Source organism: Rhincodon typus, chromosome 23 (genome assembly GCF_021869965.1).
Source record: "Rhincodon typus isolate 14 chromosome 23, sRhiTyp1.1, whole genome shotgun sequence".
Taxonomy (NCBI): domain Eukaryota; kingdom Metazoa; phylum Chordata; class Chondrichthyes; order Orectolobiformes; family Rhincodontidae; genus Rhincodon; species Rhincodon typus.
This window is the reverse complement of record NC_063354.1, coordinates 24,855,739-24,874,373: the sequence shown is the minus strand read 5'-3', so window position 1 is coordinate 24,874,373 and position 18,635 is coordinate 24,855,739. Positions and strand designations below refer to the sequence as shown.

The window sequence follows — 18,635 nt, the reverse complement described above, 5'->3', positions numbered from 1 at the left end:
GTGTTCATCCAGCTCTGCACCTTGTTACATTTACATATTGTCTTCAGAGTTGGAAGTTGCTAGTGAATAGTTGCGAGTTTCAAACATTGCTGATTAGCATTTTATTATATTTTCTTGGTTGTATGATAGGTGAGTGGTATTTTTAATTAACCTGTGGATAATGTCAGAAGGTTATCCAACACCATAGGCTGAATCTTCCATTAAGTGGCAGTCACTGTCAGATTGCCCACCTGCTTTTTTGTTTTACTTCCCCTGGCCCTCGAGCACTGTGTTTCTACTCCAAATTTCAAATTTGGGTCTCTTGAGAAACATGGAGTGCCCTTGACTGGGAGCCTTCAGCATGGTGTAGTTCAGTATTAGAGGCCAAACTGCACTCCCTTTCTACACTCGTAGCTGCTATATTCCACGGTTTAAAGGTCTCAAAGTCTCTGCCTAGCTTCAAAGAGAAGGTATGTGTGTGTAATGTTAGTGGGTATAGGTGCAGGGTGCTCCGTGTGTAGGTGAGAGGGTAGGTTGCGTGTGGGTGAAGGAGTAGGATGGCAGGAGTTCTAAGCTATCAGTCACTTTTACCTAAAAACTCTAAGTTATGAATTCTTAATTTATAACAATAGGGTACTTGGTTTTGCCTTTCCTAATAAGTATTTATGAAACAATTAGAATTTATTAAGCAAGCAAGACTGTGTAAAATATTTTACACAGACAAATAATTAGGATAATATGGAAGGTTCTTATCCTTTGAGGTGCAGATAGCAGGTGGGTTAAGTGGTTGGGTGCAGGCAAGTAGGTGAGGGAGTAGGGTGGCAGATGAATGAGTAGGTCAGTTAGTAGGTGAGTTGATGAGAGTTTAAGGTGGATGGTGGCTAAATAAGAGGTTAGGGTTGGTTGGAATAGGAGTCAAGTTGGGTTCAGGTCAGATTGTGGGGGTACGGGGTCAGGTCAGGAGATGTTGTTCTTTCGCGGTGTGGGGATGAAGTGGCGGGCTTAATGGAGGGCCAGCAGTAAGTCAGTTTTATTGTTATCCAGAAGTTAGAGCAGTCTTTAGTTAGGCTAAGTCTAGGCTAACTATTGCCATGCTGACTATTTGGGTAAATGAGTCAGAATCCTCTGAAATCTCTGACTCTAACTCAGAGTCGGAGACTTTTCCAGAGGGCTCCAAATGTTTTGAATTATTCATTGGAAGTTTAAACTTCACAGGCAATCCCTGTGTAGTCAGTACATTTGGGCTTCAAATGAGTCCTGCAGTACAACTTTGAGAATGCATTTCTGCAATCACTATATTCCAACGGAAGGTCTGGACTACTGTAATTTAAAGTACAGGCTAGAAAACTAAGTCATTGCTTTTGTATTTAATGAAATAACTAACATATCATGATCATAACATCAAAGAATGAGACAACATAGGAAGGACTTGACCCATCGCGTCTGACCAATAACAAAGTATCTAACATTTCAAGTCCAATAAAACTCTTCTTCAGAACTCTGAAAAAGAGTCATAATGGATTGAAGTGTTTGACTGAACTTCGTTAAAAATTGGCTGGCGACTTAAGGGATTTTCATGGAGAGTTTCTCTCCATGACCTCCAGTGATTTAACTTAAATTATTTTCCACTGCTTGCCTCATTATTGTACGAAGTGTCTCTATGCTACCTCATGTTCTATTGTACACTCGCCAATATTGGAAGTACTCATCACTGCCAAGACCTCCTGGGATTTCCAGGGCCACCAACATATTTAAAGCTTAGCTGTGTACCAGGTCAAGTACTGTCAGCCAGGAGCTGCCCTTCACAGTGCACATAATGGGAGGGGAGTGAGAACACATTGGTGGAATAGACCACCATTTGTTGTAAATATAAGCTCACATTCATCAATGTGTTGCTATTTTACATACTGAGTCTGATCGCCTCTAATTGTAATTGCAGCGTCAAAAGTAAAGTTACACAGGCTATCCATCATTTAGTGCCATGGACACTATCTGAGGGACTGCTACTCTTTCCCTAAAGCCCAGCATGACATCTTCTCATTGAAAGTGAGAATATTACAAGCTGGGAAGCCTTCAAATGGTTGGAAATGTTAACTTTTATTGAACAGTAGTAAAGCAAAGAAAAAACAATTACAGAAAAGTTGCAGTTGCTCCTGGAAACAGACAATGTTTAATTTTTGAGCAACAACGAATCTACAGTCACTGTGTAAAAATGGCACCCAGCTCATGTCTACTGGAACCAGCTGTCAATAAGTTCTGCCTGGCTTGTTGTGCCTGAAGGTGGTATTCATCCTGTTCAACCTCCTCATCTTCCTCCTGGAAGACTCTTGTTCTTCTTCCAGCTCATTAGTGGCAATCGTATCCCCTCCTTGCCTGCTGTCCTACTTTTTGCACTCCAATAGCCCTGGTGGAAGAATGAGTGGCTTTGTATCTATGCTTGGCCTCAAACAGGCTGAATGACGGGGTCATCATCCATGGTTGCAGAGGGTAGCCCTGGTCTCCGAGTATAAACTTTATAAGGCATTGTGTCCTTGAAACAAGCCAGAAACATGAGAGTTTTCAAGGAGATAGGCAGCATGGCAGCTCCCAGGGTACCTGGTGCAGACTTTTACAATGTAACAATGATGATCACAGATGACTTGCACATTGATGGAACGGAATCTTTTTCTCTTGATGAAATCTGCTACATGATGATGCTCTAAACGTGATGTCTGCATAGACAATAGATCCCTGCACAAGAAGGAAGCTAACTATGTTGGTAAAGCTTACTGCCTGGCTATAGCTTTGACCTCATCATGGAGAAACAAGATGAAACCATATGATCTTGCTAACATTGCTAGCATTGCTAACACTTTTGTGGGTTGCAGATTGAGAGATCCCACACAGAGACCCTAGTGGATCCTTGGCAGCAGCCAGTTGCATACAGGTTTAGTGTAGCTGTGACCTCAGTATCCACTGGGATAGGATGACCTTCAGGTAGCAGGTCCATCATCAGTTGTTGACTTTGTTCTGTGAGAGTGACCTGGGACATCCTCAGTCTGCAGCAGCAATGTGCCTTGTGCAACCAGAGGTGATGACACCCAAGGCAATAGACTCTGGATCTCCACCACATTTTGAAGGAACCTGCAGTAATGACTTTTTCATGTAGAAGCTGTTTTGCAGCCACTGGAGGTTGCTGCTGGTCCTGGGGCTGGCTGGCACATCGTGTTGTCCTCTATTAGTCTATGCCTGTCTAACATCATGGTCACAGCAAGGATAACCCTGCTATGACTGGCTCCATTGGTCATGGTTCCAATGAACATGTGTGGGGCTCATTAGAAATAGAAAAAGGTCTTAGTGATGCATGAGTGATGTGAATGCTCACTGCTTACCTGATGGTTTAGCATAGTCCTTCATACAGTGGGATATGGAGGATACTGACAAAGTAGGCCATGGAATCTATCTACACCGACCATTGACACAGAGACCTTATTCTGATTATACAACACAAACCATGTCACACAAATATAGTAAATGAAACATTGTCTATCCAGCCTCACACCAGCCAAGAAAGGAGGCATAGCACATAACAGCAACTTGTCAATCACAAGCCATTGAAGGTGAGAGGAAGCCAGTTCTGTGTGCTTGTTTATCTTATGAGATCTTGGATTGTTTTTGTGAATTGTTACCTGCAAGTGACTCTTAAGGTTATCAGTGATTACTTTTGCTTGACAGAGAGGACTATGATCAATCCGTAATGTCAGGCCAAGACTGCATGTGGTCAGGATTTGTATCCCAAACATTGGATACTGTATGCTTTTAACATTGTTATTATTACAGATGTCTTCAACCTATACTGCGAAAATGCACAATTAATGCATTAATTGAGCCCCTTGAAGAGCCTCACATCACTCACAAGTAAATCTTGTGTGCTCAGACAAGAAAAAAGAATCTCTTTATACCCACTCCAGTGTGTTCACAGCCAGTTTGTATTTTCATTGCATGTTTGCATTTGGATGAGGGTGAAAGGCAATACAGATCAGGCTTGGTGTAATGAGTAAAAACCGAAACAGCCGTGGATGTTATCAATCAGGAACAAAAACAGAAGTTGCTGGAAAATATCAGCAAGTCTGCAGCATCTGTGAAGAAAAATCAGAGTTAATATTTTGGGTCCTGTGAGAAGCAACATGCTGGTTTCCTCTCTCCCGTTCTGAGGAAGGATCACCAGACCTGAAACATTAACTCTGATTTTTCTTCACAGATGCTGCAGACTTGTTGGGCTTTTCCAGCAACTTCTGTTTTTGTTGACGCAGTGAATCACAGGCTCAGTCTGATAATGATGAGGTCACTCCCTGAACCTGCACTTTCCTCTCTTCCTTGCACTTCCAGTTAACAGTATCCTGAGCCTGCACACGTTCAAATCCAAACCTTTAAGTCTTCATGTCCATCATTACCCCTGAACCCTGGCCCTACACATTGGCATTGGTGGGGTTGGGACAGTGCAACACAATGATTGGCACAGCAGAGTTGTTGTGACTGTCAATAATACCCCATACACCTTCAGTAACCAAAGTCCTCGAATGCACTATCACCTCCCACGGCTGTATGTTGAGTGTCCTTCTTCATAATTATTGTCCCCTCTGCATCTCACCATGATGGTTCTAAATCCTTACAATTGACTTCCCCGACTTTCCTACCAGAGCAATGGCCCCTCATAACCCCCTTGATTTTCACTGAGCACGCGCCCAGGACAGACTGTGGCCCAACCCCATCAAACTAATCAGTGACAGGATCCCTGAGTGATCTCTGTGCCGCTACCTGACAGATTTACTGTGACTCTCTGGACTAGTTGGATTGGATCTGCAGGACTGACCATGGCTGACTTCCCAGACTCCAGTGAACTCCATCTCAAATGGCAGACTGACAACGTTCAAGCCCCTGGATTGAGATTGGAGTTTGCCCCTTTATAACTGTGGTAGGAACACGGACTGACAATAGGACCCCTGACTTGACCAAAGACAACTCATAGAGCCATAGAGTCATAGTGCTGTATGATATTAACATTGTACAGAGCCATACAATAATATGTCCATCCCCTTGACTGATGATTGCTAACAACCAGGTCAAGCTGTTTGGTTTTGTCTCTGTGTTATAAGTCAAGGCAAGACAGAAGAACTGTGAATCTTTAAATTCTAATATGAGGTGACAAAGCTCAAAAACGCAATGCAAGATAAGACATGGAGAGATACTGTGAGCAACCAAGTAGGCGCAAAGTGATTGACAGCTAAGAGAACAAGTGAGGAGCCCTGAGGTACAACCTGAACCAATCCATGTGGTGGGTGTTTGTTCCTGTGGGCAAAGTGTCCTGGAAGCAGCATTAAAATGAAAGGCACCAGCACTCTGAAAAGTGCAGTTTTGAATTGGAGAACTGTATTTTAACTGGGTCAGAGATGACCTGTGAGGATGTGGTGAGGCTGGTGCATGGCCAATGCAAACATCTGTACGCGAACAATGCAGGCTGTCACTGCCCATGAAGCATGTCCTCTGATTTTTGAGACTGCTGTCAAAGATGGAGGCCCAGAGGAGCAAGCAGCAAGCTGGAGCTGCCAGATACCTACTCTGATTGTTGTGTCGAAAATGGTGTCATCTGGCTTCAGCAGGAATAGGAATTTGCATATAAATGAGTCAGTGTTTGGTATTAATGAGATATAAATGCAGACAAAATAGGCTTCTTTCCACACATCAACAAGGTTCTTACCTTACCTTTCAAAAGCTGGTTGTAGAATTAGACCTTCTTGGAGAATAAGTTGAAAATGTCATTTTTCTGATCTAATCATATTTTCTCACTGGCTCAGCATTGCCCATGTTTATCCAGGGCTGAGAAAATTCAGCCCAATGTATCTGACCTCAGACAACACAATTCCATTTTCTTGCAGAATATGTCATGATCCTTTAGGGGAAGTACTTGAGCACTACTATTGCCAGGGTCATCACAAAAATTAAAGATTTATTCAAATTACTTAATTCAAAATTTATTCAAATCAAGTTCCCTGATTTATCTGTCTGATTGACGCAAGTTAATAGAAAACACTGACCAGGTTTCTGTACTTAACGTGATCTGTTATTTATTACAAATAAATCAATTCTAGTGACAGGCAAACAAAAACATGAAATACCAATTAATGATTAGACTATCTAACAAACCTGGCTATTGTGGGTGGAGGTAAAGATATGGGGAAAGCTCTTTACTAGCACCAATCCAAAGATTCAATAAGGTGAACCTTTTGCTTCTTCCAAGTCCTTCTGACCTCCAATCAGCATATCAAAGTCCTTCAATTCTTTGCTGGAAACATGACTGGAGGATTGGGGGTGGTGGTAGACACATTGTTTTTTTTGTTTTCTCAGTTACTGGTTAGAGGCAACAGTTTGTCGTAAGTAAGGAGATAGAATAGCTTGCTAACTTTCAGGTTTTAGTTATGTCACTACAGAGAGCAGGAAAGCACAGATGCTGCCTTTTTCAGTCTGGAGGCCTTCTGCTCCTATATTTTTCACATACAAGCTGACCACCTGTCCTAGAACCAGGCAGAGCGTTGTTACCATGCTGATAAATCCTGGTCTCCCCAGCTGGTTCTGATACTGTAAACCGATTCACAGTCCTTGGTTTAAAGCTAGTCTTTTCCTTCTTTGGTTCACAATCCAAAACAAAGAAATATAAAAAGATGTGGTCTTTATAAATGGCACATTCTTCATAGAAATAGGAGTGGCCTCCTTCCCTACTATACTATTTCATGATTCTGTCGATCTGTTTTATGATTCTAAAAATGGAGAATAATGAAATAGTCTAGGGGCAATTTATAATTTCTTGTGTATTTGTGTCTATATATGTAGTCAATATCAATATGCAAGACAAGGATAATTTTGGTGTGAATCTGTCACCACTTAAAGCATAAGACTTGGTTTTATTGCCTTTTGTACATGAACAAAAATTTAGTGACTATGTATTAAAATTTTGCCAGCTAATTGCACTTCCAGTCAAATTTTGTTCATGTTCCACTCCCATATTTAAATGGAAACTATATATGGAAATATGTCACACTGTAATATTACACTCTCTGGCCAGTGATGCTGCTGTAGCATGACAGTTTTGTCTCTCCTACCTCCTGAGAATGTAGGGCAGTGGAATTGCTGTGCCCCACACAACTCTATGTTTCTGTCCTGCAGATTGCAATGAGGTTTGCTATTTAAAATATAGTTAACAATATCAGAACGATATATTGACTAAAAAAGGACAGAATGTATGATTAAATTGTATTTGTGTACCCTGTTTTAATTATTCCGGTCCCCCCACCTCAACCCTGTTTCACCTCTCAACTGTTACTCAGATTTAACTGCCTAAATCACTATCTTCTTATTCTTCTCCACTTGAAATTATATTTGGTCTTGTCTCCATGTGCAATATTACTCTGAATTGACTAGTTATATATTAATATCTGTGTTTGGTCACATATACATTGGAAAATTAATGTGGGATGGCAGTATGTATCTTGTAATGTTTCTCAGTGATGGTGGTCAGTAGTGTCATATGAGGAGAATGGTTACGTTTAGGAGATAGTGATGAATGTACTGTAACATCAGTTATGTGAAGAGACTGTGAAGTAAGAGTGGAATAGTTTGTACTAGTGAGAGGTATATTTGCAGAGAGCAGTATTATGTAGAACAGCATAAATATAACACTTTGCTGAAACAATTTTAGTCAAGCAGCAGTCACTTTTAGGAGAACAAATTACAGGCCACACATTACCAAGAAGAGACATGACAACCATCTCTCCAACGTGCACAATAGGATCTGGAGCCACAAACCATGTGGCAATAGAGAATAGTACTGTAAAATGGATTTCCAATATTCATCTACTCAGTGACCTATAACTCACTTTGCGTGCTTTGAATTGTTACGTAGTTCAAGGCCTCCAATGGTGGAGCTTTTAATCTAATTTACATATCACACAATTTAGCTGTAAAACTACATCCTCTTTTCCTTTTTTCTCACAAAGATGACTCTTTCCTTCTAAAGAGTTTCTTTCCTTCCTTCTGTTCTCCCCAAATGAATCATGTTTGGCTGGGGCTGGGGAGCCTCCAGGCACCTGACAATAGCATTTTCTGATTGACTACCAGTGGGTAGAATCCCAGCTGTTACTACTCTGGTTTTTTCCTTCCTCTCTGACTGTAGTGTTTGGTTTGTATTCACTGATTATTCATATGTGAGGTCTGCAACACAGCCCAATTTGTGTAATTCTATCTCCTTCAAAGCAAGAGGAAATAGGGGTGGATGTGGGGGGATGGAAATGTTCTCTCAAAATGAAATATTAGTGCCTGTAAGAGCCAGGTGGTGCTATTCCAAATGGCACATCTATTGCATTGCAGACCTGCACAATGACTTAGCAAATGTTTCATTAAAACCAAGATGAAAATTTTCTATTCCCATACATGGTTGATCGTGCTGCAATATTATTGAATCATTATTCATGTTACTACTGTATTCTGTTTGAAACTTAAATATCAAATAAGAATGCCTCTTTAACATGCTTTGTTTATATTAAATTGACATTTCATTAATAGTTTATTGATCCTTACTGATCAATACAGAAAGGCCGGGCAAGACTGATATACAATTCAAGCAGTGGTGAATGTGATGTACTTTGCATTGTACTTGAATAGTTCAACATTTGTGTTAGTACATGCAAAAAAAATTGCACACAGACAAAATTAAAGCAATAAACATGAAACATAAAGGTCTCTCAATTAATTATTGTGCAAATTTGGACTTTCAATGACCTCTGCAGTCAACCTCTGTGCCATGTGAATGCAGATACTGTGAAATAAAAGCCAAGAAATATAGCAGCACAGCTTAGTGATTCAACTCAGAGCTTCATTGTAGCATGAACCCTTCAACTCTTAGCTCTCTAGAAAAGCAAATCATGGCAGAAATTACATAGATTAGATCTGGATTGCTGACTCACATTGATTAACTAATGCTAAATTGAGTGATTAACATCTGCCTAGCTCAAAAATCTCTGAAAACTTACTGTGCGGAATTTCTATCCTTCACAGATCTTGGTTCACCTGGGTTTCTTGACAGAGGAAGCAGGCGATGTTTTCAGCCCTGTGGTATCGAAAGGTGGCCCACTGGGCGAGTTGGTTCAATGGGCTGATATCTTAACTACTCTGTATGTGTTGGGCCACAGTTTGAAGATTTCCGCTACTTTAAGGGAGCTACAAAGGTACTGCATCTATTACACATTAATACTGACTTGAAAGGTTTGTGTCTGCAATGCTTGTTTCAAATTCTAAAACATGGAGATCTGTCGTTAAACTGTACGGGCTCTGTATATCTATTCAAGTCTGTTAACATTTGTGCAACATAGCTTAGGTGCTGGAAATCCAAAATAAAACCAAAAATGCTAACTGGAAATAACCAACAGGTCAGGTAGGATCTGCAGAGTCAAAAACAGAGTTAACGCTTTCTTCAGAAATTTCACCTCATTTTTGAGTGCTTCAAACAAGCATTTTCAGATAATGTTGAAGTCTGAAGGTGTTTGTCAATCACTAGCTTAGATTAAGAAGAAAATATTGTACCCTGAATCCATTTTACCTCCACATTACATTTGAGATTAAACAACAAATGTGGAATGAAGGAGGGCGTATCGTTGATATAATTTTAGGTTTCCGTTTAATGTAATAAATTAAACATGTATTTTTGAATGAATTTCTTTGAGTGAAAGTGCTTTCCCATGTTTTTTTCCATATGAACATTTAGTAATACTTTTTCTGTCACACATGATTTGTATTTAGAAATAAAAATTAGAGCTGAGCATATTCCTTGTTTAGTGGCTGTAATCTGGTTTACCTATTTAGCTCTCATCTTGTCAAATTGTGTACATAGACTTGAGAAATAACCCCCTATGTTATCTGTTTTGGCTTGATAAGTGAAACTTAGTGAAACTATAGCCATATGTTATTATTGCATGATTTCTGAGAATTATGAATGGTTGAATAAACAATAGAATAAACGCTAACATCACATTAACATGGAGAAATGTTTAATATTTAAAGCTGCTTATAAAATACTGAAACGTAGGTTCTCTTATTGTATCCAGCAATTAATAAAGTCTTAAAGAGAAGGAAAGTCCAGCATTTACCTGCAGTTAACTGATCTCAGTTGACCATTAGCATCTTTTGAGTGGGTAGTGAAAAATTAGCTTGCATTCCAATTCCAGACTGGTGTCTTGCATACCAAGCTCACTTGAGTGGACATCAAATAAGAACATAGTTTAGCTCATTCCATTACTCCAAGAACCAATCGAAGCAAGTTCATTAGGAAAGATTGCTTGGGTGGAGCACCAAAACTCACCACCACTTGCTGTATTTAAAAAAATGTTGACAATTTCAGCTTAAGTTAGAAGGGCAGTAGAGGAAAATGACAGAGGAAGTAAAATATTACATTGGGTGATCCTTGTCTAACTATTTGTTATGTTCCAAGAATATTTGCTGCAATCAATCCAAGGTACAGTGCTAATAGAAACATTATTAAATGTTTTATTTGGAATATAAATACAGCATTAAAGATATCGTTGGAAATTGTTCTTGCTGAGGAAATAATGACCTGAAAGTTGAGGCACAACTGTTGCTTTCAGAACCCATACAAACTTTTTGATTCTTCTCTATAAATTGGTATTCAACCCTATTTATTAAAAACAGCAAATTAACAAAAGACAGTTGACAGGCTTACCAGAATTGTAACTGTAAGTATATAAACTTTGATTTGCCACCAAACCCCACAACCAACCCACAAAACTCAAGGAGCTACTGTTTCCATTCCAATAACAGAATTTTAAACATTTAATTTTGAAATGGAAGAATTTTTACATGGTGAGACTGATGGGCTTAGGTTAACAAGCAACAGGTAGAAAACTCTTGTAAAGCAGCTCAAATCTTACTTCCTGCAAGCTGAAGATTTTGCTCAGGAGGTACAGGGGGTGGGTAGCAAATCCACCCCCAAGAGGTAGTTTGGTATTGACATTATTTTAGATATAGTAATGAGGCAGGGATCTTTAGATTTAATCTGCTTGGCTGAGTGAACATCCTATTAATGTAATCAATTAGGTTTTGGATAACAAAGTGATAGCAGCAAGGCAAAAACAGTCCTAGGAAGCAAACCCCATGAACTAGGAGGAGTAAGAGCCTTTTACCTCAATGTACTGCTGTCACACCCAGAAACTCCCTGCCACCATAATCAATGACCCCCATATTAACACCATTCTTCCAATGGGATTGTTCATAGCTGCAGACACCCAACAATCAGAAAACCCACCCTTTCATTTGGAAGCAATTACCTCTTTGACCTGGGAACCAGATCCACTTCATTCCTGGGATTGATCTCCTTCTCCCTGAGGTTGTGGATTAGGCCTACCTACTCTCTTCTCCAGCATTTTCACTCAATTGTATGAAAGTTGGTTAGTCAAGTTAAACTCCAGGAGCAGGGAACCTGTCGGTAAAGTCATGCTCCTGCTATGAGTCAACACTGCGCAGGAAAGCCCAGCATTCAATCTTCCCATCCAGTTCTGATGATTGAACACATTCCCACCCATTCTGACTGAATCAGAGCTGCTGACTTGTGTATTAATTAGAAATTCAACAACATGCCATTTTTTTTGGCAGTAAAATGGTGCTCAATATGGTAGGTGAGAATTATGCACTCATTATAAATTTGAATTGCCTTTCTCACCATGTTGCTGTGGGCACCATCGTAGGCATCCACTGCCCATGCCTGAAGCAAGTGCCTGGTTCCCTCAGAGAAACTTGCTCTGCGCATGCAATCTATAAGATGGGAAAGAAAACAATGCAGACTTTCACTATATAAAAAAACTAAGTTTTAAAATATAAACTGACTTGAATAGGGAGTTGAAAAGTCAATATGCACTTCACTTCACCCCATATGAAATCTGTGAGCTACTGATTTCCTACCTTTTCCCAATTCGTTAGACAATCCCTATCCTGATTGTGTCCTTTGTGATAATGCTCCCTTTCCAGGTTAATGCATCCTGATTATATCTTCCCTTTAATGGTTTGTTCAAGAGCACAACTGCCCAAACTTTAAAATCTCAACAGTGGTACAAATTAAATGATGCTCAAAAGCCAAAATCAGCTGTATTTTTGGATTGCCTATTTAAATACAAACATTTATTCCCCACAATTTTTTTTAGATTTACATCTTTGGTGCAAGCAAATGTAGTTTATGTCACTTGGAGCATATTCATTGAGTTACTCTTCTGGAATTTAAGACTCAAAATTATGCTTGTAGATCTATTTGTCCTGCCTGCTTAATACTATTAAATGAAGGTAACTCCTTAGCAGAACATTACACTGCTCCCATTTCAAGTAGCAAAGGGACTAATTTTCTGTCACTGGGATATCTTAAAGGATCAATGATTGTCTTAAAGCTACACTGTGGCTGACAAATAGAATTGCCGGCAAAATGACCAATGTCTTTAAAGAGATCCTGAAGAGAATAGTAAATAATCAATTTTAGAATGTTGGGGTTTCTCTTTTCGAATAGGATTCAGGGAATAGAAGGACACGGGTCCTGTAAGTGACGACGGGTTTTAGTATGGAAGGGTAAAATGTGGTGGCACAGGCTTGGAGGGCCGAAGGGCCTGTTCCTGTGCTGTATTGTTCCTTATTCTTTGTTCTTTATAAAAAGGCAGGATGGAGTTGGCAGAAAGATTGATATTTTCTTGCCAAAGACCTGTTCTGGAGATCAAGCAAGTAAAAAGTTTCTGGTTTGAGGAAGGTTGCACAGCCAAACAAATTTATACTTTGTCTCATGTTGTGATATTGGCCACATTGCAACTTAACAGCAACTTGCTTCACAAGTTTACAACATCATAGAAAAAGAATACATAGCAATCAAGTGTCAGTTCAACTGTATTCCTATGAAGCTTATTGTAGAATTGAATCCTCACCCATGTTCCCTAAAGCCCCCTGCGTGGCTGAAATGTTTTAATTATATTTAAGTGAGCCTGCCCTGCACAATCCAGCTGGGTGGAGCTTCCAAATAATCAGCTTAGTCCTAATTCTAGTCAGGGAATTGAATTTATTGGTCACATAAAACGTTCCCAAGCAGGATTTGTGTACAATTCTAGTCAGCACACTACCAGAAGGATGTGGATGTTTTGGAGAGGGTATAGAAAAGGTTGGATGGATTGGTTTGTTTTCACTGGAACGTGGGACGTTGAGGGGCGATCTGATAGAAGTTTATAAGATTGTGAACGTCATGGATTGAGTGGAAAATATGAGGCTTTTTCCCAGGGTGTAGGAGTCAATTACTAGGGGACAAAGGTTCAAGGTGTGAGGGGGGAAGTTGAAAAGAGATGTACGAGGCATGTTTTTCACATGAAGAGTGGCAAGTGCCTGGAACGCGTTGCCAAAGGAGGTGGTGGAAGCGGACACAATAACAGCATTCAAGAAGCACATGCATGAATCGGAAGGGAATGGAAGGATACAGATCCTGTAAGTGAAGACAGTTTTAGCATGGAAGGGTAAAACATGGCAGCACAGGCTTGGAGGTTCCTGTGCTGTACAATTCTTTGTTCTTTGATTTTCAATCTGGAAGAAAAGACAATACATCTCAGAAGGAAGTTATTTTGATGTGCTCAAATGTGTTACAAAAGGGTAAAATTGAGTGGAATATTTGACATTTACAGAGTCGAATGTGAAGTACAAGCTGTTCTATTCTCCAGAAGGAGTATAATGGATGAGAAAAGAAAAAGAAGATCTTTGACTATTAAAATTACTGACACAAAATCAATTATATCAGAAGCAAACCACACCTAAGATCAGTTCTGATGCAAAAAAAAACAGAAATTGCTGGAGAAACTCAGCAGGTTTAACAGTATCTGTGGAGAGAAAGCAGAGTTAACGTTTTGGATCCAGTGACCCTTCTTCAGAATCTGCCAGATGCTGCCAATTCTGCTGAGCTTCTCCAGTGATTTCTGATTTTGTTTGAGATTTCCAACACCCATAGTTTTTTGTTTTAAGATCAGATCTGATTTCATTTTATGGTCAAACCATCAGCATTCCACTAAATACTGCTATCCAAGCTGATCTGAACACTGGGATGGTAATGGGTGGAACTGTTATTAATCTGGACTACTTCTGGTTCTAATTCAAACAGCTTTTCAGTCCACTTTATGGAAGCCCAAATGTAAATTGTTCTTCAGTGAAAAAAAAACATGGATTCAAATATGGTTCAACAATTTTAAGCCTAAATAATCATATGATCAGCATTACACAACACCATCCAACTATGACTGTCTACATTCGAGCAGCTGCCAGAAAGGATTTTTTTTTAGTTTGTTGACATCATGTGGTGCTGCTCACAATCAATCTTGGTTTGGCAGCACAGCTGTGAGTTCGGCTGTTGAAGTGATGTTTCTCTTCCCTTAACTCTGTTCCTTTAAGGCCTATGTTCAAGATCTTTCAATACAGTCATGCTCAAAGTAGCCATGTCCTGAAGCCAATTAGCAACTAATTGGGAAATCTGCCTTTGGATTGGCATCTCCTCATAAAATTTCAGCTCCACTTGTTGGAATAAGACCTGTACAGTTAGGTCAGAGTAAATTAGCAGCAAACAACTGGTTTCTATCCCCTTTCTAAATATCTTTGTTTAAAAGGCCACTTCTGATTTGAAACCTGAGCCAGAAGCCTACAAAAATAATTGCATTTTGCATATATGACACTTCCAATATTAAACACGTGAGGTGCAGCACAATTATTTTGTAAATGATAAAGCGATCAACATCTTAGCAAAAGCAGTTCATGATTAATTCCAGGAACATCAGAAATCTGCATAATGATTTATAAATATCAAGTATTCTAACTCTAATTTGGTGGAGCTCAGGCTGTTCCTGCATATTTGAATGTTAACTCACAAGTGCAGAGTGTGCAGGTGAAAAAAAAAAGTCCTGAGAGAAATTATTCAAAATAATAAGTGTTTGCTATTGATGTTAAGAATCAGGTGTAGAGCTTAAGCTAAAACCATGCTGGAATAAAAAAAAGCTAGTAGCCAACAGACCTATTTAAAATGCAGTTGCTTGGCATCACATTGAAATAAAAAGTGAGAAAAGCCTCTTCAGTAGCAACAAGCACATTAAACAAGATAGAACAAAAAAACTATGAAAGGCTGCTAAGAGAAAGATTACTGAAGCTGCCTGCACAGAAAATATTAGTTTCACATCCTGGAAAGAATTATATTTGTCTGGCCTCAGTGTTCCGTCCAGAATTTATTGCTTACACAAATCTTGACAAATCCAATACACTATTGCAGGAGTTATGAAAATCTGCTTGGAGACTTTAGTATTGATTTAACCATTGGTTAATTGTCTTTAATGCTTTAATGTTTACCAATATCAAGAAAACACTCTAAACTCTTGGACTTAAACTATCAGGATCTGATTTTAATTCCCCTGCTTTATAAGAAGAATTGATATTTTAATTTAATTCTAATAGTTTTATCATACTAATCCTTTGATAAGCAATACATGGGTTTGATAATTGTAGTAAAGCTCATTGCTATGTTCATAAATGCAATGAGCATCCTTTTGTCATCCTTGAATTGTGGATATAGGTGTAAATAACTATTCGTGAAAAACAATTTGTTCAGCATTGCACTGTACATCTTTGATTGATGAAAATTATGCCACATATTGCTATGCAGGTTACTGTATCAACCTCTGCCAGAAATGAAACCAATTCAACCATCAAGATGAGTTGAAGATTATACCCATATGAGTGGTTAGATCAATAAATCAGCAAGACAAGGTGCCTGACTAGGTTAGAAGCAATATATGTGAAAATTCTGCTAAACATAATGGCAAGTATGTTTGGAATTATAATTTACGGAACTGTAGAGCCTGATGATGAGCTGTATCAGTAATGTGACGCAACCTGACAGAGGGAAAGTGTTGCTCTTGCAGCAGGACTCCAGCTCTTCAATCTGTTTGCATTTGTAGGTGGTCTCATTAACAACATGGTCCTTGACATAATTATCTTTTGGAGGGGTCTGCTCTACAAGTCACACACTAATTCCCAGCAACAAACACACTTACTCACCTTGGTGCACATTTTTGGTGCCCATCATACATCCCGCAAAACATGTCAGTGTAGCTCGTTGTAAAATTCACATTGATAGTGCAAAATTATTTCCTTCACTGTGCTCTCGAGAACAAGGCAAAGCAGCTTTTCATGACCAAGCTGTTGCTTTGTAAGATCTTCAAACTAATAACCCTTCCACCGCACTACCAGTTAACTAATGACATTGGAAACATTCTACTGAATGTAAATGACACTGAATGAACGAAATCTGGAACTGCTTAAGAGCTACAAATTGTGCAGACTTGTATAACGTTGTGATTGAAATGAACACATTTTAATGTTATTTGGCTCATGTGTTTATCTTAAATGCTTACCTAGATGTATTAACTATTAAGTGGCTGGGCATCTATTCAGAATCCTCTTTTATTGCGATGTCTGCTTACTATCATAATAATATAGAACATAGAACATTACAGCGCAGTACAGGCCCTTCGGCCCTCGATGTTGCGCCGACCTGTGAAACCAATCTGAAGCCCATCTAACCTAAACTGTTCCATTATCATCCATATGTTTATCCAATGACCATTTAAATGCCCTTAAAGTGGGCGAGTCTACTATTTTTGCAGGCAGGGCATTCCACGCCCTTACTACTCTCTGAGTAAAGAACCTACCTCTGACATCTGTCTTATATCTATCACCCCTCAATTTAAAGCTATGTCCCCTCGTGCTAGCCATCACCATCCGAGGAAAAAGGCTCCCGCTGTCCACCCTATCTAATCCTCTGATCATCTTGTATGTCTCTATCAAGTCACCTTTAACCTTCTTCTCTCTAACGAAAACAGCCTCAAAACCCTCAGCCTTTCCTCATAAGACCTTCCCTCCATACCAGGCAACATCCTGGTAAATCTCCTCTGCACCCTTTCCAATGCTTCCACATCCTTCCTATAATGCGGTGACCAGAACTGTACGCAATACTCCAAGTGCGGCCGCACCAGAGTTTTGTACAGCTGCAACATGACCTCATGGCCCCGAAACTCAATCCCTCTACCAATAAAACCTAACATACTGTACTCCTTCTTAACAACGCTATCAACCTGGGTGGCAACTTTCAGTGATCTATGCACATGGACACCGAGATCTTTCTGCTCATCCACACTACCAAGAATCTTACCATTAGCCCAGTACTCTGTATTCCTGTTACTCCTTCCAAAGTGAATCACCTCACACTTTTTCGCATTAAACTCCATTTGCCACCTCTCAGCCCAGCTCTGCAGCTTATCTATGTCCCTCTGTAACCTACAACATCCTTCCGTACTATCTACAACTCCACCAACTTTGGTGTCATCCGCAAATTTACTAACCCATCCTTCTACGCCCTCATCCAGGTCATTTATAAAAATGACCAACAGCAGTGGCCCCAAAACAGATCCTTGAGGTACACCACTAGTAACTGAACTCCAGGATGAACATTTCCCATCAACCACCACCCTCTGTCTTCTTACAGCTAGCCAATTTCTGATCCAAACCGCTAAATCACCCTCAATCCCATGCCTCCGTATTTTCTACAATAGCCTACCATGGGGAACCTTATCAAACGCTTTACTGAAATCCAAATACACCACATCAACCGCTTTACCCTCATCCACCTGTTTGGTCACCTTCTCAAAGAACTCAATAAGGTTTGTGAGGCACGACCTACCCTTCACAAAACCGTGTTGACTATCCCTAATCAAATTATTCCTTTCTAGATGATTATAAATCCTATCTCTTATGATCCTTTCCAACACTTTACCCACAACCGAAGTAAGGCTCACTGGTCTATAATTACCAGGGTTGTCTCTACTCCCCTTCTTGAACAAGGGGACAACATTTGCTAGTCTCCAGTCTTCTGGCACTATTCCTGAAGACAATGACGACATAAAGATCAAAGCCAAAGGCTCTGCAATCTCCTCTCTAGCTTCCCAGAGAATCCTAGGATAAATCCCATCCGGGCCAGGGGACTTATCTATTTTCACACCTTCCAGAATTGCTAACACCTCCTCCTTATGAACATCAATCCCGTCTAGTCTAATAGACTGTATCTCAGTATTCTCCTCGACTACATTGTCTTTTTCCTGTGTGAATACTGACGAAAAATATTCATTTAGCACCTCTCCTATCTCTTCGGACTCCGCGCACAACTTCCCACTACTGTCCTTGACCGGCCCCAATCTTACTCTAGTCATTCTTTTATTCCTGACATACCTATAGAAAGCTTTAGGGTTTTCCTTGATCCCTATAGAAAGCTTTAGGGCATTCCTTGATCAAGAGATATAAGGTACTTGGGCTCGTTCGGGAGTTGAACCCGGGATCTCTCGCATGTCATCATTACATAGTACCCTCAGCGAGAATCATACCCCTAGACCAACGAGCCATATCAACATCACTTCCAAGCACTATGGTCTCCTCAATCTCATTCCTGTTCTCCTCCAGTTTCCTCTGCGCTGAAGCATACACAACTTCAATGCATGAAATCATGGCTTGAGCTT

The 18,635-nt window shown here is 39.8% G+C and overlaps 1 protein-coding gene across 1 annotated transcript in view; it reads left to right on the top strand.

Moving 5' to 3' along the window:
* LOC109911752 (alpha-1,6-mannosylglycoprotein 6-beta-N-acetylglucosaminyltransferase B) overlaps window positions 1–18,635 on the top strand; it is an 828,291-nt gene that overhangs the window by 490,952 nt on the left and 318,704 nt on the right. The window contains 1 exon segment of the mRNA XM_048610932.1: window positions 9,067–9,236. Coding sequence (XP_048466889.1) covers window positions 9,067–9,236 — 170 coding nt within the window.